Below are 27779 nucleotides of genomic sequence, written 5' to 3'. Positions count from 1 at the left end.
TGAACCAGTTTAATAAATGTTTAGCAGTTAAAAAGAGTGATGCAAGAAGCCTGGGAATAGAAATAGTGCCAACAAATGTACAATATTGACATCAGAGATGCCAGAGAAACATTGAACAAAACTTCTCCTATTTTGCAAATGACATAGAAAGACTGTGGCTATTTTGGTACCCATTTAGGTCATGTCGTGTTAGAAACCCAACAGTGCAATATTATTATCACAAGAATGCAAAGTCCATTCAACTCATCAATCCAACTTCATCCATTTTCATAGGCTCCATGCCACCTATTTTAATCTCAAGAAGCTAATTTGTGTACAAATATTTCCTAATCCCGACTTTAACCAAGAACTTCAAAGTATTTTTGCTGTTGAATGTTGGACAGCTGCTCTCCTCAGACACTTGTCCTCCATCATATCCTATGCACTACTTAATTACATCAGTTTATAATTTTCTCTATGGACTCTTCAAGCTTCTCAACCAAAATTTATGCACCGCTATTCTGAAGTACATTACAAACAACAGCTTTGCAAAGTTCGTTCCACACATCTACTATTTACTGTAAGGGATGGGGATTTCCTCAAATGTCCATTTACTTTAAGCTGACTTAATTTTAAACTCATGACCTCAGGTTCTATATGGACCATCACATCAGATGTGCCAGAAAAAGTAACCCTTATTGAAGGAACCAACTTTGGATCCACCAAATATCGTAGCAAGCCAATTAAACGAAGGCTTAATTTAAAGCACAGGTACAAGAAACCTTTATGCAGCAGATTATTCCTTAGGAATTCATACTGCAAAATGTGAAGCATGGGTTGTGCAGAACGAAGCATTATTTGGTCAGACTTACTTGACAATTTTTTCCAATGCATTTCTGGACGTTCTCCCCACTCTAAAACCAACAATGTAAAACACCGTGTCCCGAAACTTTTACAAACTTGAGCACAGAGAAATGAAATACATTTTCCGTTTTGATGGTCCATCCTAGCATGTGTCCTATCCTACACAAATGAGGCTGTTAAAAAAGGCATACAATATCCTTAGCTTGTTTAATTTTGGGAACCACACTTTCGGAAGGATCTCAATGTCTTAGCGAGGGTATCAAAGAGATTTATTAGAAAGATACTAGAGATGAGGATCTTCAGTTATTTGGAAGACTAAAGCTGGTATTATTGCCTTTGGAGCAGAGAAGAATAAGAGGAAATTTTATTGAGGTATTCAAAATTATGAGGGTTTTGATACAATAAATAAGGACAAGCTGTTTCCACTGCTAGGAAATTCAGATAACTGGCGGAAGAACCTATGGGGAGGTGAGGTTTTATTTTCAAACTCAGCAAAGTATGATGATTTGGAATACATTGCCTGAATGGATATTGGAAGCAGATTCAATAGTAACTTTCACAAGCAAATTCGATATATACTTGAAAAAGAACATTTGCAGGGCTATTGGGAAAGAGCAAAGGAGTGGGATTAATTCAATGGCTCTTTCAAAGAGAACAATGGTTAAATGGCTTTCTTCAGTGCCATATGATTTTATGAGGAAATTCAATTCAAAGATTTTTTTATAAATACTGAGAAAGTATAATACTTGCAAACGGCTGACTGCAATTTTCTGTTAATGTGGAACTGCCACAGCACATACAAATTTGCTAGCTTGGTAGTATCCGACCAAACTTTCATGAGAGAATGTACACTCCTGCAGACAGAATACTGATCCAAATTTTGTGGTCAGTGGCAAATGAATTACACTAAGACTAGCCCACATAATTTCCATGGGCTTTTGCATTGGATGTTATGGCAATTAGAGTCAAAACAAGGGATCCAAGACTTGTGTGAATAGGGTAAGCAATGGCGTGTCACCTTAAGCAAAGAGAATGAAGAATCCTAATAGAGGTCTGTAGAATCTGAACCAGGAAGTGTAAAGTAGAATATTTAATTCAATGTCAAATCATATACAGAGAGTGAAATAGAACAGGAAAGAAAGGTGGGATTGAGACAGATGAAAGAAACAGTATGAAAAAAATATTTTTTTCAAAAATCTCCAACATTAGAATCCAAAGAATTCCCTTGTAAGTTAATTTTCAGTCCCAGAGACGTGACCTTAATTATGACTTATCACATCATGAACAGATTCACTTACACTTAAATGGACAAGCCCCAACTTTTTCTGGTGTGTTAGTGGGTATCTAGTTGTCAAGTACCACAACTTCAAGCCTTTCATGTATTTGAATGCTGAATCTCTTGGCAAGATACTGTTACAGCGCAGTTTCTGAAAAGCAGGGAAACTCAGATAGCAACTTCCCAATTTCTGCCTTTAACTGGGTATGTGCGGCCACCAGATGTTGTTTTCTGATTTACTTTTTAATAATGGTGAGCACTGATAGTGGCATCATCATTTTTATTGCAAAATTTGGGCCAAAGTTACTATTTTTCATTGGGAAGGTACAACCAAGAGACATCATGGGAAAAAATGGAGTTCATAGGAATGCCACTGGAATGAATCTGCACGTCGCTCAGCAATGTATTTAATATTAAAAGTTATCTGCCTCTGATTATTAGAATTTTAATTGTCTAGGTAGAGCGTACAAAGAAATGAGGGAAATAGTTTAGATATCAATGCTGTACTTACACTCAAATAAACCAGCAGTTAGTTATTACGTCAACCACTAGATTAAATTACGCTTTCAATTAAGACAGACAACGAAACAATCATGAAGGAATGATAAGGCAGTAAGTTGAATTTTTTTTAATGTTACAAATGAAGGTAATGGCATAGATCGTGTGTGATGAACTGTCATCTTTTTTAATGAGCCTCAAGTGAAATTAAATTGTATGAAATGCTGCAACATGCAATCTTCAGTACTAGAAGTGCAGTGGAGTGATTTATTGTAACTGTAAAAAGAGTTAGTTTTGAACTGAAACTATTTCCCCTGGTAATTTGGGTTTCTGTTTAGGTTTATCTACATACATTCACAACCTATGGTCAGTAGGGAAAATTCCATAAACTCATTTACAACTCTACCTATTTAGTTTTTGTTTTATTAAAACTTGTTTTCATGCTTAGTGTTAGAGAAAAGAATTTTTTTTATGGGAGTTAAAAGCAATAATTCACATTGGTCAAGCAAATCTTTGCAATAAGTTTTTTTCAAGTAAATCAAAATAAACTGATCATAGCTACTTATATGGGTTTTAGCACAAAAACCTTTTGAGAATAAAAACATATTGCACAATGTTTTCACAATTAAAATTCTTAAAGTATGTCCAATTTTACTGTTTTCCTTCTAAAATTAACATTTTGGTCAAAATGTTCCTGATGGAATTGAAATATTTAGGTCCGTTTGACAACAAAAGACCTACTACAACTTGATTCTTAAAAGTTGCATAGAAAAGCAGATTGGACAAAGGGGTAATTCTACATAGGCAAGACAGATCAATCACGGTAATTTAATTTACAGTAAAGCTAGGCAGTGGTAGCTTGACTATTAAAAATGTGTCCTTTCTCAATAACAATCATTCTAAGTACATAAGTTCAATGGTAAATACATTAAAATATGTACCCCATAGTTACATATATATTAAACAGTCTGTATTAGCGTTAAGCTGAATGCAAATCTAACTGACATGTCCTAAATTTCTCCATGGCGCAATATTCCCTCAAGTACAGCAAAAAAGGCAGACTTTTCAAACAGCGATATGTACCAAAAAACTATCTGCTATTCTTGCGCCATATCTTGTACCAACATTGTATATTTTTGTGGGCAAGGTTTCAAAATACTCAGTACATTGAACCTTACTTTAAAGGACCTATGCTGAGTAACAGCAAATCAGCTGAAGAGTTCCAAGTATATAAACAAGACACAACATCATTGCCGTAAGTAGAGGTAAAAAAAAAGTTCACATTATATATTTTACTTTGTTACTTACAAAGTGTATTGCTTGGACAGTTGCAGTCAGCTATTTGTACAGTAGAACTAGACATTTGAACATAGCAAGAAGCAATGTGAATTAAGCATTAAGACTCACATTGCTTGGGTTATATTCAGAAACATGCTATGGCTTCGTTTTCAGATCTTTTGTACCAATGTGCAATATCTGCAATGGTTTGGGTTTACATTTGGAACTATTTTGCACTTCCAAAGGCTGATTAATAGCAGGGAGAGCAACTTCCCCATGATTCACAATCGGTTCCACTGAGGCCATCATAAACTGATTAACTGCTGCCATTCCAGAAACTATGTTGGAAAGGATATTACCAGGTTCCTCAAATTCTCTCTGACCACCATTTAATAATCTTTCTCTAGTAATGTCGCAAGATATATCAGCACAGGACTCTGCAGATGCAACTGAGTATTTACCTTTTCCATTCAGTTTTGCTTCCTTTATAGGAAGTTTGTTTCTTGCGTTCATTAAATCCTTCTTCACAAACTTTGCACACATTTCTAAACCTTTATTAGTAAACCCTTTTATAGGTTTATAAGCTTTTTCAAGTTGGCATATTTGATTTGTATATAATGCATCCGAAGAGTTCCCTTGAACTTCAATGGTTGCATAATTTTCTGGTGATGCACTGTCCTTTTTAATATTCTCAACTTTTATAGTTTTGATCTCAGTTTTGCAATTCTGGTACTTATGAAGGGCTTTTTTGTCCCACTGACCTCCATTTGAATTTGCAAGTCTATTTCTTGCAATATTTATTGCCTTATTAATTTTTGAATAATTACTTGAATTCACATGATCAGAAGTCTGCAACTGAACAGAAGATTGTGCACATTGTGAAAACGAAACACATGTTGGGTCACTGTTGGTGCGGTAAGCATGGGTATTTGTACTGTGTAGTTCACTACAAACCTGCCACTGCTCTATACATAAATTTGGTCTTGTAGCCTTACTGGGAAGCTGATCATGGCTGCACTGCTCCAAAGCTTTATTAGACTTGCCTGTTTTGGAGAGGATTTTTGGTGTATATTCCTGTGAAAATTCAGAAAAAGAGCCCTGTTTTACTTTTGCTGGTGTAAAGTTTGAAATGTCTAAAATGCACGAAGAATCTTTTGTAGGAAACGGTTGCTTTGTTTCTTCATTTAATACTGTTTGACTGAAGTTGGCATTAATTTCATTATGACTACTGTACACCTTCGAGCCACACTGATTTACATTACTGTTTACAGTTGATTGGTTCTCAACTCCAATCTGCACCAGTCTTTCATTTTGAGAGTCAACCGTGCACAAGGGAAATGGATCTTTTCCCATGACACTATGTGGATGTACATTCTGAACAGTCTCTATGTTCCAAATTTCCTGGATGTTTGGCTTTTCTGCCAAATAAAGCACATTTGAATCACTATGGTTGCACCCTGTAGAAGCTTCCTCAGTTTGTCTTTGCAGTGAAGAAAAAAATGTGTTTTCTGGTACAACTTCATCGTGCTTGCCATTGGCACAGGAATGTTGGGAGGGAAGTTGGACGTTTTCATTAGCTGAGGAATCATCCCCATCCAGCAGAGACCGGAAATATCCTCCAAGGATTTCTGGAGTCGACAGTGTATTGTCAGCAGATGGTACCGACCAATCTGGGCAACAAGTAGCTGGAACAGGAGAAAGTAAACCACTACGTGCTTCTACTTTGTCACTGAATGTTGGGGAATGTAAGATAGCAGTGTTGAAATTAAGTAAAGAAGTAGAAGCAGAATTCCAATGACCTGGAGTTTTGTGCATGTCTGCATTTGGAACTTGAGGCATTTCATTTGCACTTTCTAAAGAACTGCTATCACAGGTAACTTTACCATCCTGACCATTTGCTCTCCTTTTCTTTGAAAGTATGTTGTGTTTCTTCTTTATCTTTCGTAATGAAGAGTCTTCATGCATGACTCTTAACTGATTGGCCTTACTCACAGTCCGAATGGTGATGCGCTTTAGTTCTATTTCATCTGTAAATTCATAAACTGACTTATCGTATTTTTGTACTTTCTTGGGTACTTCTGTATTTGTTTCATCTGCTTCAATGATACTGTCTTTTTGATGACTCAAAGTACATCCTATTTTAATTGATGACATCCCGTTAGCTAGTGTTTGTTGTTTTTTATTTTTAGAAGCAAAGAACATATAAGACATTCCAGCACCAGAACAGACTTTTAGTTTTCTATCAAGTTTTTCTTGGTTATGACACACATTACAATCATTCAGAACTGGAGACCAAAATTCCTTAAGTGGTGAAAGCTTTTTATATTTTTTTACTACTTCATCAGTCAGTAATACTTGTGTCTCTGTGCAATCTAATCTACTGATTTTTACATGCATATTTTTGTGGCCCTTGAATCGATTGACAATTATATATTTGATAATAACAGGTGGTTCTTTTTTCCCAGCTTTTTTCCTTTTCCGAGGGCACCAGTCATCATCATCTTCCCGTGGAGCATTTACCACATGATCCTTTTTGCCCAAAGTTTTCATGGTCTCTAAAGAATCAACATCATATAAATAATCATCACTATACCGTATTTGCCTTTTTGCCCTCAAGGTGTAATTGGTTTGATTTGAATACCTTTCAGCACTTTTCCTCAATAGCTTCCAATTTCCTCTATCTTCATTTAGAATGGATGATAAACAAACTGAATCTATTGAATTCTCACCATCCTTCCAGTTATCCATAAAAACACCTGACAGAAGGCATTTGTTACTTTCTACTTCATACAAGGTGCTATGTTCTGGACTGTCATGTTCCTTTCTCTCTTCTTGAACAGAAGCAGAACTCTTTTTTATGGGGCTTTTCATACCTTTTTGGGTTCCATTACATCGGCTACTGGGAAAAAAATGAAGTTGTGCATCATCTTGAAAAGCATTTGTTTTCTCTCTCACATTGTCTTGAAAAGATTCATATCTTATCTTCAGTGAACAGACATCACTACTTAGAGTTGATTCATCATCAAACAAAAAACTGTCACTGTCTTCTTCACTAATTAAGTTAGTTGAAAAGTCATTTGTTGCACAGAGATCTAAAAATTCTTCTTTGTTTTCATTTATAAAAGATTCAAAGTAACTCCAGTTCTGGCTTGGAATAGGTAGTAATGCATCATCGCCATTATAATTTTCTGTGAACAAACTCTCGTGAGCATTGGTAGTGGTATCTGATTCATCAACCTTTGCACCATCAAATTTGTCTTCACATGTTATTCCAGTCAAAGAAAAATTCAACATTTGATCAGAAAGAGTGTCTTCAGTCTGAAAAACTGAAAAGTGTGTTTCAGGAACCATTGTGGTTTCCTTGCTTGGTTTATTTTTGCATATTCTCCATTTGGCTCCAAATTCACAACATTCAATTTCATTTGCTTCAGAAATACCTTCAGCTGTCTGATGAACTTCACAGGGTTTTTCATACATACATGAAAAGTCCTTAACTTCCATAGTAAATTCTGAAAAATATTCTGCTACATGTAGAGGCATGTGAAGAGAAACATTATACTGATTGAAGAAAGGAGGATTTTGATAAGGTAGCACCAGTCTCAAAAAAATCCATTTTCGTTAGCTGCTGGCATAGCAAAGTTGCTTATCACTCTATATTCCATACTGTGTAAAGTAGTCATCCAGCCCTTAACGTGTGTAAACTCCTAAAAAAAAGATACACAGGACAGTCAAAAGTTTATGTCCTTATAACTGCATCTAGGTTACTAAACTTATATACATGTTTCTGCAGCTTCTGGAACAAATTTTTTAAAATAACATAAGCATAAAAAATACTAAAAGGAAATGAATTACACCAACAGCAAATATTACAATCCTTAAAATCTTTAAGCATTTAAAAAGTATTTTAAAATCTCTCGGTGACAGTTGCAAACAGGTGAAGATGCACATATTAAGTTCTACAGCATTTTCGTAAAAGTTGGCCATTTGGGTAAATATATTTGCTCATCATTTTTGGCTGAACTTTTGTGCAAAACTCATTGGTATAGTTTCCTCAAGTCCTAAAGAAGATCCTTCTTTAGGACACCCATATCAAAGTTAATGCGTTCCTATCAGAAAACATGTTGTAAATGAAAATAAAAATGTGCAAATACCAGATCGGCATTGATTTTCTTGGGTAATATTTTACTTTTTCTTATTAATTTGTTATTTATACTTAAAGGGAAAAGAAATGTAGCATTTAATAAAAAGCTGAAAAGTATTTCTTTCATAAAAGAAAATGATACCTTACTGAAAACTTTATAATTAATTTGCCCGCACATAGACAACTCAAATAAAATCTCTCTCCCAATTAGGCCAAGCTGTCACTTAAGAGAAACCGTGCCCTACATCATAGAAAAAAGTTATGAGATTGGTTCAAGGGATGAGGGACTTCAGTTATATGGAAAGATTGGAAAAGCTGGAGTTGTTTGTCTTAGAGAAGGTTGACAGGAGATTTGATATAGGTGTTCAAAATCATGAATGATCTGGACAGAGTAGATAGGGAGAAACAGGTCCAATTGGCAGAAGGGTAAAGTACCAGACAACATAGATTTAAACTAATTGGCAGAAGAACCTAAGTCAACATAAAGGTAAACTTTTTTAATGCAGCAAGTGGTTAGGATCTTGAATGCAATGCCTGAAAGAACGGTGGAGGAAGATTCAATCATGGCCTTCAAAATGGAAGTGGATGAGTATGTGAAAATCAAAAAACACAGGCATAGCTACAGGAAAGGACACGGGAGTAGGAAAAGCTAAACTGCTCTTGCAGAAAGCTGGCATAGGCTCGATAAGCCGAATGTCCTCTGTGCTGTAGCCATTCTATGATGATTCCAGAGTGTTTCCATTGCAAATAACTTGGAGCATACAATGGCAGACTTCAAACTTGCTTGATGATCAGTGTAGACCCATCCAACCCCAATAAACCACAGAAAGGTTTGCATTCCCCATCTGTAGTGTGGCTTCCCTTGCCTGCTTGGCTGTGGAGGGGCTCTCAGGTCACTTTGAAATCAGTTTCTCTTATCCTGTCCTCTTCCCAAAATTGAAAAGTGACTGCATTGGAATAACAAAGGAAATTCAGTAGAACTTGGTGCTGTTTTTGATCAGCTCAAGCTCGCATGTAATGGCATTCTATATTTATTCCATAAGTGAGGTTATGTTGTTGTACAAGCGATAAAGGATGGGACACTACATAATAATTTGGTGTGGGGAATTGGGTTTTTGCATTAGCTTCATGGACAGCACTAAATCTCACCTAAACTGACGGTTAGATCTCTTCTCAGTTTGCTACAGATCAGTATTTTGAGAATAACTGAACAGTCTCCAACCATCTACAACTGGGCGCAGGCCCACAGCATGAACTACCACAAATCAACACAAATTCAAAGCAGTTGTCTTAAGAATAGTTAATGGAAGAAATGCAAAAATATTCATGCCGGTGCAGTAAGAAATTCTCTTTCGAGACTGCACTTAAGACATTTTAATACAGGGTAAAATAAAATACTTTGTATTAATTCCCTACCTCAATTACCCAAAAGGAGGTCCTTTCTCTTCAAAATTAGGGAAATTTGGTTCCCCTAGCAGTACAGTATTGTTTGGAGAATTAACTATTAAATTACATTTTGCACACATATTAGGAGGTAAAAATACAGGGACGAGAGTGGCCGAAGACAAAAAGGTATGAAAATATTTTATGACGTGGAATTATGCAATTATAGCACTTATGATCTGTAGCGAAATACAAATGCTTCTAAGCCACTTCAAATAGGTGGAATTATTAGACTTCAAGTGGGTAGAAGTGTTAGTTTTCCCTTTGCTTGCCTTGTCAAGACTGTGGAGCAATACATTTATATTAAATCACCAAAGTGACCTCTGCATTTCAGCATTGCTGCATGTAATACAGAATGAAGTCCGTACTAATAACAGAACATGACCTTGCTGGATTAAACAGAACATGACCTTGCTGGATTACGCGCATGCAAAATGAAACAAAGGACTGTGGCAGCACTTCGCAAACTATTTCCCCATTTTAACTCACATCACCTTCTCAAGGGCAGTTAGGGATGGGCAACAAATGCTGGTCTCGCCAGCAACACCCACATCCCATGAATGAATATACATAAAAAACTCTTGAAAATTAACATGACCCCGAATGCCAGCATAAAAACAAAACAGCAATAAAGCAGCATAGTAACATTCAGTACATAATTATTAAAGTTTGCATATCACAGATAATATCATATAAAATGTGTTTTTAAAGTACTTTGTAAAAATGCTATTATTTTATATACTCATGTAGGTTCCAAACTTTCCATATTCCCTGGTGACAGAAGACACAATGAAACCCCTGTCCACCACCACCCCAACACATATTGTAATCAGCTCTTCTCCTACTGAACCCATAGGCCTCTCTTCCCAACCCATGTCCCCCATTCATTCAATAGCCAATCTCAACACACACCCCCCTCACTCAGCAGCACCTGTCCCTAACCCCCTTCCCCAATTTACTCAAGACCCTCTCCCCAAAACCTCTCCCCCCACTCATTCACTCAGCAGGCCCTCTTCCCAACTCCCTAATTCACTCAATAGGCCCTCTCCCCAAGTCCCGTTACCCTCAATTCTCTCAGCAGCCTGTCTTTCCAAACTTTTCCCTGCTCAATCAGCAGCCCCTCTTCCCAAGCCACCTCTCCATACTCACTCTGCAGCCCCTCCCCAGATCCCCCACCTCCCATTCACTCCCTTCTCAAACCCCGAATCACTCAACAGCCCCCTCCCCACCATTCACCCAATAGACCCTGTTCCTAACCCCCTCCCCGCCACTGCCTCTACTTGCTCTCTACTTCACCATTGAGATACATTGAGTGGCGCATAATTCCTATGGGTGTAGATACAAACTAAACTCGCCATAGGCTTGAAAAAACAAACCTTAACTTTTTAGGTACCCCTTTAAATACACAATAAATGGTAATTACCTGCCAATCAAACTTTCTACCAAAATTAGGATGTGAGGAGTTTCATTCCCTCAGATATTAACTGCTGTTGGGGATTTAAAATGCTATTTTTTTCTCTTTTCCTTTCGTCTTTTTCAACTCTCTCAATTTAATTTTTCGTTTCCTCTTCAATTCTCTTTTTGTACCTGTTTTGTCACTGAATTCACCCCCAAGGGTACATTTGGGGCCTGCCTTCTTGCTTACCCATGGTGGAGGTGATGGCACTGTTCGTTGGATCTGCCTTTGGATGGAGAACTGAAGAAGCTAAGAAGATACACAATTGCTTGCCCTAGTCACTCAGGTCATTATTCCCTTGTTGCGACGTTATCAACGCGCACTTTCAGCAACTTGCCAAATAAGAACAAAATTGAAACCTAAACATACATGGCAAGTCTAACTAAGGGAATATAGCATCAGATGCCCTGCTACAGCAAATTATGGCCTCCAACATTATTCACAGCTTCCCTTCTCCTGGCACATTCCCTCAACTCTAATCCAGAAAGCCAGGTGGTGAAGAATAGAGCTGGAGCCAAGCTTTACACACGTTTAGAAATGTTTATTTACATATACATATTACAAAGATGCACCTCCTAATCCAGCAACCACAGTTTCGGTCTGTTCCTATTTATAGGGGTACAAGTGAATCCCCACAACCTACGTACAATTAATATACAATTAAGACCCTTCATGCTGCCAAAGTTCCACCATCAGCCCCTTTTCAATTAAACTCATGTTTATCCATCCAACCTAACTATTGGCCCCTACCTAGCTTTTCTTTCCCTAAGGTCTTTGGTCATTTTACTTTGTCTCAGCTTTGCGTCTACCTTTCCTGCAACTCTGTTCAAATCCCTCCAGTATGATTTTGACACGTTACTGCACAGAAACGGCTCATCAAAATTAGAATCTGTGACCATGATGCATAATCTCTCCTTACCCTGTTTGCCCTCTCCAAACATTTCACATCGTTAACAATATAACTTCTCCTAAATACCCAGCACCATGGGATTGCCCTTCCTGCTTATCTGGATGAAGCCAACAGAACTCCAGCAATAGCATCTCTTCCCTCTCCTACATCATCACCCCTAGGAGTTTAAAGATTACCCTTGGACCTCCTTCTCCTTATTTGTATATAATCTATAAGTGGCATCTGTCCACATCATGGGAACACTGATATATCTGCCCAACATTACGTCTTTAATGAGTCACGACTTCTTTCAGCTGATTATCAGGAAAACTTGGACCATGGTGTTTGGTTTAATGGGATAAATAACCTCCCCTGCCACTCATATTATTCCTTCCCCAGCCATTCACATTGTCGTTGAGTTTTGCTCCCGCCTGAGCTTTATATCCTACATCCTCTCATCATTATAATAGTTTACTTCGGTATTCTTCTTCGCCAGCTGCCTGGGAATTGGGGAGCACATCTTCAAGATGCACTGCCTGTGGTCACAGATCAGCTGGACAATCATTAAGTAGAAATCTTTTCTGCATAAGAATCTGATTGGCTGGTCTGCCAGTGCCTTGGTGACTTAGTGGGTACAATCGATGACCCCCTGGACCTGAGGGAATCCACTGATGATGGCAAACCCCAATGCTCTCCAAGCCTGTTCTGACCCATCTGTCTCAAAACGGATATTTTCCCCCGACCTCTGAAAGAGGGCATTCGTGAACTGCCTGATGAGCTGCAACTTCCTCACCTGCTGCCCAGTGGTTTGCTAGAGCTTTCTCTACCCATCTATGATGCCTAAGTGATGCCAGCAGCTTCACACCCATCTCAAGAGTCCTACCACTCAATGTTCACAAAAGTAAGCTTCTCAGCACTAGCAATGTCAACTCTGTGCCATTGGTTGAGCAGTTGAGTTTAAATCTCCCATTTCTTCCAACTTCTGAACAATGCATCATTAGCTCTCATAGCTCCCAGTTTTCCCCAAAGCTGCACCCTACGTGTCCCAGACCCTCCATTTTGCCCATGCCCCTCAATTGAAATTCTCAAATTACTGCTGCGGAGACTGTTAATGAGCTCCATGAATTGAACAAGCTGTCAGTTGGAGGCCAGTGGGTTGCCAGTCCTTTTGAAAAATCACATCATGTTCTGGAGGCGTTGGAAACCAGTAATGCCAAATAAGACTGCAATTTTTAATGTGTGGCAGCACCCAAACTTGCCCTTGCGGGGAACTGAAAATCCAGTCTATTTACTCACTCGGCTAACATTCACCATCTATAAACTCCCTCTTGACCAAAACGCAGGTATCAAAATCCTGTTCTGCATTACACAGCTATTACGATCCCTGTCGAGACTGGTAACTTTTAAAGAGATATAAACTTCCCAGTGACCAATACAAAGAACTGCATGACAAGATTTCACATTTTAAGACTTTTACTGCAACAAACAACATAGGCTAAAAATTACTCCATAAGCAACTAATACACTAAACTACAAAAAAGGTATTCCCCATTAACAACACAACCGAAAACCCCACACCACATTTATACATTACATTGCACTCTCAGCAGAAATGGTGTATAAAGTCCAAAGTTCCTCCCCAGCTTTAACAGTATCTCTTCTTCCTGCCCCACGAGGGCGAATCTTGAAGTGTGTATATAAAGTCCCCTCACTCAATCTTCTGAGCATAATCGAATGGACGTTCAGTAGCAAAGCACCCTTTGGCAACTCCTTGGTCTTTTATTCTCCACGAGCCTTATTTCTTTGAATTGGGAATCTGTCCTCACCAGCACTCTGCTTGGTGGTTAACCCAAAAACCGTCCTTTTCTTCTGTCTGGCATAGTGGCACCTGTTTCCAGTCTTCTCCAAAACTCTCTGACTGACTGACTGCCTGAGTTTGTATGCAGCAAAACCACCTGCCTTCTCCTGTGTGTTCAGGTGTTAAACCTTGCATTTTACTTTCAATAAGCTTCGACTTGAGTTTCTGCTCCATGACAAGCAGGTCACATGGGTTTGCCTCCAAGCAGATTTAGTTATGAGGTCACATGGGCTTGTCTCCAAACTACTCCATTTTACCTTGAATTAAAGGAGACAGTTTAAAACATAACCGTCTTATAAAGTCAAGCATTTGCGACACACTACATCCTCACTTACCACAGTTCCCTGTCCCACAATATCTTTTAAAACTCAGCAGGTCTGGCAGCATCTGCGGAGAGGAACACAGTTAATGTTTTGAGTCCGTATGACTCTTCAACAGAACTAAGTAAAAATAGAAAATTTTCTATTTTTCCTTAGTTCTGTTGAAGAGTCACATGGACTCGAAACGTTAACTGTTCCTCTCCGCAGATGCTGCCAGACCTGCTGAGTTTTTCCAGGTATTTTTATTTTTGTTTTGGATTTCCAGCATCCGCAGTTTTTTGCTTTTACCTCAATATCTTTTCGTTGGCACTTTCCCAGAGATTACAATTTTTAAAAATGAGTAACTAAAATATTTTAAGTCTAAAAAGTTGAAGCTGAACAGATGTTAATAAATGAAGTCACATGAAAATATAGTGCAGGTCTGTATTTTTCAATTTAACAAAAGTACTTGAATTTCCAGGGTCATTTACGCAAAAGTTCTACTTTAGCCCCCGTGCCAAAAAAATTAAAGAAATCCATGCTTCTTACACCTGTTGGAGGTGAAGGTGGAAGGGCCAATGGAAAGGAGTTTCCACTGGCAGAATCAGATGTGCCAATCATTGTTGGGGTGAATGGAACAAAGAAGCTGGCAAGCTTAACAGCCTTAAGGTACACTGGGTGGGGAAGTCAATGAGACAGAAGGATGGTCTAATTAGGATTGGTGCTCATAAGGAGGCAATGCTAGTGTTTTGATGAGGCTTTACAGGAGGTCCAAGAAGGGTACAGAGGACTGCCCCTTGAAGTTTTTTAATCACCCGAACATTTGACCATTTCACATTGAGTTTTTGATACCAAATCATTGAGGTAAATTAGAAAGAGCATTGGCCCCAATACAGAGTCCTCAAGCTTTTCACTCAGTGCCCACCACTACCCCCATATTCTGGCATTATCCTTCTAATGCATTGTTTTTCTAACCTTTAACCAATTTCCTATTTATATTCAAATTTTGGCCAGAATCCCCATTTTCAACATTGATTAATAACCTTTCGTGAGGAACTTCATTAAATGTGTTTTTGAATTCAAATTACATAATGTTGTGCAGTTTAATCACAGTGAACTTGGATTGTTGCTTCCTCAAAACTATCAAGGATGTTCAAGTTGGACTAAAAATAAACTACTCTAAAGCTGTGTTGCTGTTCTTTAATAGATTACGTACAGTTAATCCTTAAAATCACTTGTGATGAACATAATTCCATTACTTTAAACAAGATTGGAGTTGCACATCATTTCGTCATCAATTTTAGACATACAATAGCATGTTTCCAATATAGTAGTTAACTAAAGTATCCATACCTCACAAATCTCCCTGGGATTAACAACATCCTAACGTGGCTATGTATTTATTTTAAGCCTTTCAGTTTGTATAGTTCTTCCATCTCATCTATATCCAAGCCTTGAATTTTGCTCTTTTTTTTGAAAGCAAAAATTCTTCCAATATTGTATATGTTGAGGAAATAAAATGTTCCAAATATGGCTTCATCCTCAGTTTCAAACTCATGTGTATTTTAATGTTCTCAATTCTTCTGACTGTCCTCATGCTAAAGTAGATCTGGAAGAATATTTTGCAGTTATGTTTTGCCTCTGCAACTAGCTTTTTATCTAAGATGCCATCTTCAACATACCAAATTCTGATCTATGTCAACTTAATACATAAAATACAGGTAAGCATTCCCCCACCATGAGTTTAAATATTCCTAATGCACTTCATTTGTGGAAAAGACGAGTACAGATACTTTCTAACAAACTTCAAGGACATTTAATTCAAACACCTATAGAATAGACTCCTTACATTTTGGGCAAAATTTATCCAAGGCCAAACATAGAGATCACATTTATTGAATAAATATTGTATTAGCACAACTAATCATACTATAATGTTGTCTAATAACAATCACTGAGCACTTATCTAATTCCAGTGCAAACTATACTGCATTTTTCTAACACAATGTTCCAATCTTGTGGCTTTATTCCAAAAGCAAGTGTATTTAACCTCTACCTTTAACTACTTCAAAATAAAACATTACTGGTCCCTAAATGGGTGGCCAAAGATCACAAAATAAATTGGGGGCTCTAGCAGGATCTTGGATCCACAGACAAACAAGTGCTGATACCTGCTGAGGTTAAGTTTTAAAAGATTTCCATGGTAATTTTACTATACGGATTGAAAAACAAAATGGCTTTGTCAATTGCTATAGCTTTTCTGGAAAGGAAAGATTCATACTGGAGTGATTTGCAACAACTAACCAAGGCCAGATTAATCGCATTAGTAGAAAAGTTAAGAGTTAGAATTAAAAGCAAGGGCTAAGAAAGTTTAAAAAATAATTCCGGTAATACCACAGCATTTGGGATTGGAAGAAGCAAAAGTGAATCCAGACAACAATCCAGTTGAATTAGCTAGAATTCAGTTGCTGATGAAGCAACTGGAGGTGGAAAAAGAAATGGAAGCGCGAAAGTGTGAGCTTGAGTTTCAAAGAGAGAAAGAAATCAGACAGCATGAACTGGCTAGAGAAAAGCTTAGGGTAAGGAGTGAAAGAGAGTCTAATAGTTCGGATGAGGAATCAAGTCGTCCCATTCCGAGCACTGATAAACAAAGAATCTTCACCTATTGCCTAAATTCAATGAAGATGGAGTTGAAAGTTATTTAATCTCATTTGAAAAGTTAAAATAAACGAAAGAGGCCAAAGGGCACATGGACTCTCATTTTACAAAGTGTTTTGGTTGGGGAGGCTATGGATGTGTATTCTAGTCTTTCAAAAGAACAAGCTTCAGTTTATGAAATAGTTAAAGCTACAATACCTAATGCTTATGAGCTTGTCCCTCAAGCATATCAGTTAAAATGTTAGACTTTAAAGAAAAGACCGAATGAGACGTTTGTAGAATTTGCTAGGGAGAAAGAAATGCTGCGGGACCGGTAGTTTTGATCCCTGAAGTTAGAACAAAATTTTGAGAATGTAAACAAGCTAATAATGGAAGAAATTCAAAATAGCATCCCAATAGCTATTAGGTCACATCTGTAAGGTCTCTAAGTTATGGGAAGCAGCAGGGTATGATGTGTCACATAGGCATAAATCTCCATCTTTAAACCAACAGGGAAACTGAAGGAACAGGAAAGAGTCTAGCTTTACAGAAAAGGCAGAAGAGGCTACAGTCAAGAAAAATGACAGTGTAGAGAATAAAAGGGGTGAAAATAAACCAGTATGCTTTTATTTCCATAAGACTGGGCATCTCAAAGCCCATTGTTGGAAGCTGAAAGGTAAAACAGTGGCAGCGGTAAAAAATGCTTAAAGAATCCTCAGAAAAGGCTGTCCCAGAAGAGAAAATGGATACTAAAGCTGTAGCAGTGGTACAAGTAAAACATGTTCCCTCAGAACACACTAGAAAGTGGGATATGGCTCAGAATAATTAAGAGAATTCTTCCTTGACTACTGCTAAAGTGAGTCAGGCTACTGGAAGTTCTAAATGTATTATCTCAATGGAAGAAGTGTTCCCTTACTCCTCCAACAAAATAAATAAACCAATAAATATTTTGAAAGATACTGGGACAGATCAGTCATTGATGGTGGCTGATGATACAATTTGTGTCCCAGATAGTTTGATGAAGGAAAAGATATTAATAGCGGTATTAATGGAACTTCTTAATCTATTCCCTTGTGCAAAGTTAGTTTATGAAGCGACTTAGTAAACAAAATTGTTAGTGGGAATTGTTCCTAGATTACCTATGGAAGTAGAAGATTTCTTATTGGGTAATGAAGACAATAACATGGTGACAGCTGCATGGCAACTTATCATGCTGATCTTACCAAACTCCTAAAAATTACTCTGGCCAACCACAAGTGCCAATAATGAGCAATTGAAGGAAAAAACTTATGTGCACAGAACCAACTCTCACATGTGAAAAATGAGCTTGCTAGTGAAAAACGAGAACTGGCGAGAACACTGGAGTGTCAGTCACAGGAAGTAACACATTTGAAAGAGGACTTGAAATGTTTAAATTATAAACTTGAAGCAAATTCAACAAAGGTAGATCTTTCGTTGAAACTTTATGAACTTCAAGCATCAGAAATCTCAGAATTGCCTTGAACAGGAAAAGCAATTGCTGATGAATCAGATCAGTTGGTTGAATGCAAAATTAAAAACCAAGGCTGATGAACTGGAAGAACATCATTGTGAAGAGCACTGAATTTAGTGATAGAATTGTGCCTGCAGCTGGCGAAGACGACGACAGTTGGGCTGTAGACTTGACCAATACATTCTTTGCTGAGTTAAAGACTGAGAATAAGAGTAAGAATAAGGAAAAGAAACACAAACATTGAGTTATGACAATTCTGTGACATTTAAATCTGGCTAATCCTATCTTGTACATGTATTGACTTTTGTTTTGGTTACACTTGTGAATTGTATGGCATGTGTAGTTGTGAAACAAAATGTAAAGTTTATCAATATAGTATGTAATAAGCTATTTGTTAAAAGTTAAGTATTTCTTGTAAAGAAACTGTTAAGCCATTGTAAAGAAACCTTCACTGTAGTGAAGCTTTCTTTCTTCTAAGGTAAAAGGTGTTATGAATTCATTATGTCTGTTTTATGTAAGTTTGCAGTCTATGGACATTGTAACATTTAAAGGTACAGCATGTTCCAATGCTGCTACATTGGCTCCTGCCTAGTAACAAGGGTGGGAGTGTTTTGATTGGTCTCCTAGATAAGTTTAAGGGTCAGTGAAGAGCAGTTCAAGGGTCAGTCAATTTGAGTCAGGCAGGTGACGAAGGTGACAACTAGCTCCATACAGCTAGAGTGCTGCTGTTAGCCTCAGGAGCCATCTGATAACTCTGTGCAGTTGGGCTCATACAAAGCCCCAGTAGCCATTTGCTGCTGAGAGGGTTCAGCTGAGAAGCAGATTTGGGAGCCATTAATAACAGTGCAGCTAAGGGTTGGGGCTTAAGAAATCCTATGTAACTGGGTGTGTTCAGAAGCAGGAAGAAAAGGCTGCAGGCAGCAGTGGCGTTGTGGTGAGCAGTCTCCAGGCAGTCAGGGCTCAGGAGAAGTCCTGAGGAGTAAACTCTGGAAGGCAGCTGTCATTAAGGCAGTCTGCGTCGGAGCGGCTTTGAGGGAGTCCTTAGGCTAAATCTTTGAACATACAGAATTGGAATCAGAGTTTAAAGAGATTGCATAACTCACAGTGAATATTAACATCCGCGTGGGTTCTTGAAAATCCATTGGTTGCATTTGCTATTTCCTCTGCGGTGTGTTAGACCACAGTTTGCCTGTCAATTCACATGTACCTCAAGTTGATCCTGAATGTTAAGAGTATAAGATATACCTTTAAATTGTTTTGTCTTTCTAAACTTGTATAATAAATTGTTTTTTTAAAATTTAAAACCCATGGAATCTTGTGGTTTTATTCCAACAGCAGGTATCTTTAATCTCAACCTTTAACCACTTAACACAAAACGTTACTGGTCCCTAACCAGACATCCCCCCCCACGTCCCAGGGTCTGGCCAAGGATCATAACAAAGGGGCAGAGATGGTATGTCCCACTGGAACAAGTAATTAGGAAAGCTAATAGAATGGTATAATTTATTGCAAGGGGAATTGAGTACAAAAGTAGGGAGGTTATGCTTCACTTGTACAGGGTACTGGTGAGGCCACATCTGGAGTAGTGTGTGCAGTATTGGTCTCCTTATTTAAGGCAAGATGTAAGCGCGTTAGCAGTTCAGAGAAGGTTTACTAGACTAATACCAGGAATGGGCAGGTTTACGTATGAGGAAAAGTTGCACAGGTTAGGCTTGTATCCACTGGAGTTTAGAAGAGTAAGAGGTGACTTGATCAAAACCTTTAAGATCCTGAGGGGTCTTGACAGAATGGATGTGGAGAGGACGTTTCCTCTTATGGCAGCATTTAGAACTATGGGTCACGGTTTGAAAATAAGGGGTTGCTCATTTAACAGAGATGAGGAGAAATTTTCCCTCTGAGGGTCATCTTTGGAACTCTCTTCAAAAAGTGGTGGAAGCAGCGTCTTTGAATATTTTCAAGGCAGACCTAGATAGATTCTCGATTAACAAGGGGGTGAAATCTTCTTGGGGATAGATGGGAGGTTACAATCAGATCAGCCATGATCTTATTGAATGGGGGAACAGGCTTGAAGGGCTGAATGGCCTACTCCTGCTCCTAGTCCGTATGTATCTTCGTATGAAGGGTGATAGGGTCCAATATGATGGGGGCAAGGTGGAGGGGTTATAGAGGGAGGGTGAAAACTGACGTGGGAAAGTCAAGGGTGAAGGGGACGAGTGTGAAGGTGACAGAAAGGTGGAGGGTAATGGGTTCCATCACAAACCTGACACATCCCATTTTCTCAAATGTTTCTAAAAGTGCGTTCAGTGAAGGAAATTGAAGTCGGAGGAGCCAAGTTTGGGGTGGTGGAATTTTGGTTGTGAATAATGGAAGGAATATTGAAGAAAAGAGGTTTATGTTAAGAAAGCTTTCCATCTTGCACTCATCAGGATATATGCAAGAATGCCAAATTTCAAACAATCACAGCAATATATACTACAGGAGAAAAGTGTATTGGTTGGTAAATCGACTGATTGGCTGACGCATTGCCATGGAGAAACTAGCCAGGACCTACGAGTTCCCCAAGTTCTCAGGTAATTCAAAAAAGCAGCAAGGCTTGAACATATTCCTTTTGTTTGCAGTGAGTGGGTCCCCTCATATGAATTTGTGTCACTTCTACAAAGTGTAAATGAACCACATTACGAGATGGATTTATTATCTTAAATTGGTTACTAGTGCAGCTTTTAGCACATTCAGGATTGTTCAGCAAGTACTACCCAATCGCAGAATCACACCTAACAGATGTTTTGTTTTGGGTTTGCAAGCACGAGCTGGTTGAATATGGTCTGTACTCTGCCTATTACGATCAACCAAATGGTTGGGAACACTTGAACAATCCTAAGTCCTAAAAGCTACACCAACAACCAATTTAAGATAATCAGTCGAGCTTATAACATGACTCATTTGCGCTTTGTAGAAGTGGTATATATCCTTATGTGGAAACTTGTTCTCTGCAAACAAAATGAATATGGTCAAACCCTTTTTGAATTACCCAGGAGTGTGGAGAGCCTGTAAAGTTCTCCATTGATTTCTCCATGGCAACGCCTCAGCCAGAGTCGACTTACCAACCAATCAGCATCCTTTTCTCCTGTAGTATAAATTGTTGTGATCGTTTGAAATTTGGCATCATGTTTGTCCTGATGAGTGCAAGATGAAAAACTTTGGCAACATGTCTCGCTATTCAGCGATATTCAAGTTCTTTACTGTCAAGTAACAATGGAGGAGTTGAAAATTTCACTTCATCAGTTCTACGGGTGAAACCCATATTCACATGTTTGCATGGTATTGCCTGCCTTATTCAATGACTGGAATACCTGGAGGTCTCAAACGCCAAATATTCCTGCAACCTTGGGAGTAGGAGGAGAGGATGTGACAAAGGAGGACTCTTGCCAGTCAGCAAACGAGGCAACAAAGATAGCCACAGGCAACACTAGAGAGGGAAGCTGGTCAGGGTGCAACCATCCAAGGAAAGCAGCATAGAAGTTGGGCACTGGCACATCTCATCCTCTTCAGGATGGGAACTAACTACCTGAAGAGGTCGGAAAGGCAAAACCAGAGAAGAATGAGGTCATCCCAGGGAGTGATCACTAAGATATGTGGGATTATGCAGCAAGATCTGCAACCATGTGGATTTGGCAAGAACCCTGTGCCTTAAGGTGACTGCAAGCTTTCTATTTTTTCCACCGTTGGTGCTTTCCAGGGCTCCATGGGTGACATATGTGTCATATTGCCGACTGCCACACACAGGTGCATGTAAGAGCTGACCAATGCACTCTTCCGTCACACGAATGAATTTATCAAGTGCTCCACAGATGAGGACAGCCAGGCAACAATGGTAATGGGCTTCTGGGCAACTGTTCATTTCCCTAGACTGCGAGGGATCATCGACTGCATTCATGTGGCCATTAGAACTGCCTGGGACCAACTAGTGGCATTTGTAAAGCATAAGAGCTTTCATTCTTTGCATGTGCAGCCAGTCTGCAATCACAGGCGAATAATCATGCATGTCTGTGCTTGATTCCCAGGCAACTTTCAGAGGTGCCAGTCCAGGTTGATGGCTGGATCCTGGGTGACAAGTACCATCCCCTCTGGACCTGGTTGATGACACCAGTAAGGCATCCCCCAAGTGCAGCAGAACAGTGCTACAACGCAGCTCATGCCTCCACCAGAGCTATCATCGAAAAAACCACCGGCTTGCTTAAAATGCACTTCTGCTGCCTTGACTGGTCTAGAGGAGCTCACAGCAGTATACACCACATGGGGTATCACGAATAGTCGTAGTCTGCTGTACACTGCACAAAGTTGCCATCAGCGTGGAGAACTGTTGCAACAGGACGAGCAAGACAAGCAGCACTCCTCCTCAGATACGGATGAATTGAATAAAAGCAAAAAACTGCGGATGCTGGAAATCCAAAACAAAAATAAAAATACCTGGAAAAACTCAACAGGTCTGGCAGCATCTGCGGAGAGGAACACAGTTAACATTTCGAGTCCATATGACTCTTCAACAGAACTAAGGAAAAATAGAAAAGAGGTGTAATATAAGCTGGTTTGGGTAGAGCTGTATAGAGGGCCAGTGATAGGTGGAGATAGCCAAAAGATGTCATAGACAAAAGGACAAAGAGGTGTTGAAGGTAGTGATATTATCTAAGGAATGTGCTAATTAAGGGTAGAAAGCAGGACAAGCAAAGTACAGATAGCCCTAGTGGGGGTGGGGTGGGGTAAAGGGAAGGGATTGAAATAGCCAAAAGGTAGAGATAAAACAATGGATGGAAATACATTTAAAAATAATGGAAATAGGTGGGAAAAGAAAAATCTATATAAATTATTGGAAAAAAAAGAGGGATTGGAAAGGGGGTGGAGATGGAGGAGGGAGTTCATGATCTAAAATTGTTGAACTCAATATTCCGTCCGGAAGGCTGTAAACTGCCTAGTCGGAAGATGAGGTGCTGGATGAATTGAATGTGCCTGAGAAGGAAGCCATGAATAAGCCTTTACTGGGTGCCTGGACCATGGAGAGAAGTGCATGGGATGCAAGGGGAACAACCAAATATCCACCAGATTCACCCAAGGGTGAAACACCTACATGATCATGGTCTCATCACCAGAACTCTACTGCCTGCTTGAAATGTAGGCCAATCCCTGTCAGCCTCTCTGGTGGAGCTACCTCGAAACCTGCGTCCTCTACCAGCTAGAAGAGCAATGGGAGCGGAGTTTTGTCACACACATTCGCTAATGAATACTGCTCCTAATGATATCTGTATCACGCTTGAACATATATCAATCAGCCTACTATGACCAAGAAATCTGATCCTGCACCATGGAGTTCACCTACAACATTTCTTGCTAAGAGTGATCTCAGACAATCTACTTTACAACGCATAGAAGGGAGAAGCAGCTAAGCAATTTCAGCCACGTCCTATAGACTGGCAAGTATAAAACTTGGCACTGTGAGCGAACGCAAACACACATCATTTCTTCCAAAATAAAATGTCCCTAATTCCCTGGTAATGCATGCCAACCATGAGGCAGGTCAGTATATTTATCTTTTGACTAAGCTGGTCCCAACAAATGATGATGATGCACACATGAATAAAATGAAAGCAATGTAATGTGAAATATTTACTAACAATAAAACTGAAACACACTTGTGCCACCTTTGTGCTCTCAATTTAGTCATATGTTTGCGCTTTCGGCCACTATGCCTTGGTGTAATCCCAACATCAGCTGCTGAGTTCGAGACAGTCTGTTTGAGTGCATTGTGCTGATGCCTTTGATGACCATGGCAGGTGTCATTTGGGGATCCAAGACCTTAAGGATTCTGGCCGAAATGGGGATTCCTGCACTTGTGCAGGGGCATTCTCCTTGGCCTCCCCAACTGGTGGCAATGGTGTTGATGGCAGAGGATGAAGATAGGCCACTCATCTTGGGGGTGCCCTGAGAGGGAGGCCTGGGGGCAGCTGGCACATGTTCCTCCTTCATTTGGATGCACAATGGCACCTCCTTGTCTCCTAGAGAAGGGGCACCTGGAGGGAGGTCCATGTACCTCGTCCCCATCTCACCTAGCCACTACTGTACCGAGTCCATGGCTTCAGTGATGGATTGCACATTAGAGTGCATTTGGATCAAGTGCTCAACTGGCTCTCCATAGTGATTGCCACCCTCTCCATGGAGGAAGCCATGTGCTCACATGCCTGAGAGATGGCAGAACTCATGGCTTGCATGGACCCCTCCATTGCTCGCTCTGGCATCTCCCCCAATATGTTCCCCTACGTTACATTGCATCTCCAGCAGGCTTCTTGTGGCCACAACCAAAAGCTCATCATCAGCATGGGGCACAAAAGGGGGCAGGTCCCCAGCAGTCCTCAGAGTGTCAGGGGAGCCAGCTGTCACATTGCCCCTCAGCTACTGGAAGGTCTCTATGCTTTGATCGCCAGATTGTGATCCCAATTCTAAATGCGACTCCTTTGCAACCAGTATGGCTATAACTATGCTGGTAGAGGCTGTGGAAGGGGCAGGTGATGTTGCATCCTCTGGGACAGTGTTTTTTTTGTCCCAGAGGTGGAGTCTTCAGGTTCCTGCCATGCCTGTGGCCTGGCCTTTGGATAGCGAGGACCTGTAGTGGACAGCAAAAGGAACTACATTAAGTGTCATCACAATACGAGTACAACACATGTGCTCGTGTGTCTCTTGTATGTCCATCTACCAGCACCAGGTTGGATGCATTTTTACACTTATGCCTGGCCATTCCAGCCTCTCCATCTGTGGCCACATGTCCTCCCTCTTCTCCTGCAAGCTGCAGAGCCAGCTCCTCTGCAGGGGTGAGAACCTTCATTTCTGCAACTCTACCTCTGGTTCTTGACCTCTCCCTCACACTGTGGGTCTGTTTGTCTTGCATGACAACATGCAGAGTTAGTGACATGCCACGTGACACCTTAGCCCCTTGTCTGCATGCATCCCCGTCACAAATATTGGCCCATCATTCACACATTGCATCCAACCGCACACATAAGCTAAACGTTCACACACTTTGGCCTCAATTGTCGTGCTGTAGTGAGGCTGATCACAAATTCAGCCACCTGGCATTGCTGTCCACTCAAATACGAATGAATGGATAACCCTACAAAAGCCCTTCATTGTTTAGCTGCAACCCCGACTCTTACCCTGGAGGATTGGAGCAAATCGTTGACCCGTTTCTTGCACTAGACCCAGGTTGTTGTATGGACCTACGGTTGCGTACCTCCTCTGTGACCTCCATCCAGGCCACCTTGGTCAGACGTGAGGGTCCTCTGTTGCCAAACATGGGAAAGAGCACCTCCTGTCTTTCCCTGACTGCCTGGAGAAAAACCTACAGGGAGGTGTCGCTAAACCGTGGGACCCGTCTCTGGAGGAGAACCTGCAGAGAAGCATCGCTAGACTGTGGGATCGGTCTCTGTCTAGCCTCAGGCATTAGGGGGCTTGAGTGTGTTGTGAGGGTGTTGAATAACAGGAAATAAAAAGGACGGAGTGATGAGAGAAGTCTAGGGCGGCGGGGGTTAAGAGTCAAGATCTGTTGCACCGCAAAACTACAGAAATTGCTTAGGCAATGGAGTTGGGCAGGAAAGTTGTGGCTGTGATGCAGAGTCTCCCCATTTGTCCAGGAGGCTCTTTTGTAGCCTGCCCATACCTACTACATTGTCAGCTGACAGTGGGTTTTACCCCGATTTGGCCCGCATCGCCTTGTGGAAAGACCGGCTCGCCAGTCTCAAACAACCCCCAGCAATGGAAATTCTACCAGATGAAAGCCTTCCCCCAGGAGCTAATTGCAACTGGGCAACCTGGAAGTGCCTTAACAGACTTAGGGACTGGTGCAGGTCGTTCAAAGGTGTCACTAAGCAAATGAGGATATACAACCTGCCCGACAACTTGTGAATGTGCAACTGAGCCACAGATTATGCAACATCTCCTGCAATGTCTATCGCTAGAGGAACCCTGCACGGTTGCAGATCTTGCTGGATTCAACAGCAAGGCGCAAAAACGTGTCCAGTCCTGGCTGGGCCATGTATAGACTGTCCATGGACACGATAAGAAGTGGGTTTTACCAATGAAAAGCTTCATTTGCTGCGTGATCAAATGTGTCTCCTATGTCCGCTGCTGGCACTTAAAATTTTAATAAAAATTGCATGGGAGCCGCTCCCAAATCAAGAGGGGAAGTGCTGCCCATTTCCAGTTCCAAAATCAGGAATGGTGCGCCACTGCTAAAATACCATCCATTAATTCTGTTTCTCTCTTCACAGATGCTGCCTGGCCTGCTGAGTATTTACAACATTTTCTATTATACACAGCATCACTGATTTAAAACTGTTAAGAATTGTAGTTTCAGAGGATGCTGCAGTTGACTGTTTTCAGTAATGAAAACATCATTGCAAAATATCCTAATTTAGGTAAATTTTAAAACAATTTTTTACTTTGCAAATTATCTATTAAATTTTATAGATCCATCCTTTCTTATAAAGCAGGTTGTCAACCTCATCCATTAAAATACAACTGAATAAATTTCATTGTGATCCAGACTCCATCGTTGCACTTATTTCTTAGAAGTGCTTTGCAATTGTAACTGCATTGTGAAATTTCCAGAGGTCATGCTGCATCTTTTTTTTGGGTATCACACAAAAACTATTGGAGCACCACACAAAAACTATTGGAGCACAAAGGGGCGTTTGAGTTATTGGTTAATGAGGAAGAACATAAAGAATGTGTTGCTAAGATCCGACACCTTAAAAAAAAGTTTATTCCAACTGACACATATGGTTCCACTTGCTACCGAAAGGAAATATTCTACAAGACCGTAAAAACCATAAATCCATCAACAGGATCGCATGCGTCTTAGAATGGCCAATTTTGTGGAAATATTATTATTCTTCCGAGAAAATAATGAGTGCGCCAAAGACCCCAGGTTCAACTATCCAAATGTTAGTGCCAACCATTAAAATTAAATTAAGTCATTCTAAGGACGGTGAAAACAAGCGGGCATGAAAACTCAATCGTCTCCAGCAGCGGTCCTGAAAACTTTTGCAATAAAAATAAAAACTTATCACAGCTTTGCCCAGTGAAACGGATTCCCCACTGGACAAACCATCGAGAAAACTACACCACCCCCCACCCCTTCCGAATAAACTTCATTGTGCATCGAACTGGCCTTGCAAGAGTTCCTTCAAGTCCTGGGGATTTGTTCCCTTTCCCCCTGCCAAGCGGGTTTTACACGGGTTGGTGTGGGGAACCAAAAGGGGGAGGCCGGGGGGGGGGGGGTTGTGGGTGCTGTACTCCCCCCAACACACTCTCTGCACCCCCGCCCCACGGCTTTTACTGCGGACCCTGAACTGCTGCAGCCCCAGCGAGGTGAGAGTCGCCGTCCATCACAGCGGCACACAAAGAGCTGGAGCCGCCGCCTCCGCCGCGCCCCCGCCGCGCCCCCTCTCCCTCCTGCCGCACCGTTCCACTGCAACCGCCGCCCTCGCCTCACCTCAGCCTCCGCTCGCGCCTCCTGCGCAATAACCGCCAGTATTTTCAAAATGAGCTCGTGCTCAATCCTGCTCTCTCCAACACACCGAGCCCGGGCCACTGGGCAGGAGAGGGGGGGGAGGTTGGACCAAT

The 27779-nt window shown here is 40.4% G+C and overlaps 1 protein-coding gene across 2 annotated transcripts; it reads right to left on the bottom strand.

Moving 5' to 3' along the window:
* On the bottom strand, positions 1–27779 carry LOC144682923 (neurite extension and migration factor-like). 2 transcript variants are annotated; one of them, XM_078545821.1, is made up of 2 exons: positions 27649–27759; positions 1–7599 (listed from the first exon to the last, which is right to left on the bottom strand). In XM_078545821.1, exon 2 carries the CDS (start codon positions 7433–7435, stop codon positions 4052–4054), a length of 3384 nt encoding a protein of 1127 aa, XP_078401947.1. In that variant the 5' UTR covers positions 7436–7599; positions 27649–27759; the 3' UTR covers positions 1–4051. The 2 variants fall into 2 exon arrangements, 1 of the variants encoding a protein (XP_078401947.1); XR_013577130.1 differs by lacking the exon at positions 1–7599 and adding an exon at positions 10769–13939 and having other exon boundaries at positions 27649–27779.

This window comes from Cetorhinus maximus, chromosome 7 (genome assembly GCF_964194155.1).
Source record: "Cetorhinus maximus chromosome 7, sCetMax3.hap1.1, whole genome shotgun sequence".
Classification (NCBI taxonomy): domain Eukaryota; kingdom Metazoa; phylum Chordata; class Chondrichthyes; order Lamniformes; family Cetorhinidae; genus Cetorhinus; species Cetorhinus maximus.
The sequence above is the reverse complement of the archived record's forward strand: the minus strand, read 5'-3'. Positions and strand labels throughout refer to the sequence as shown.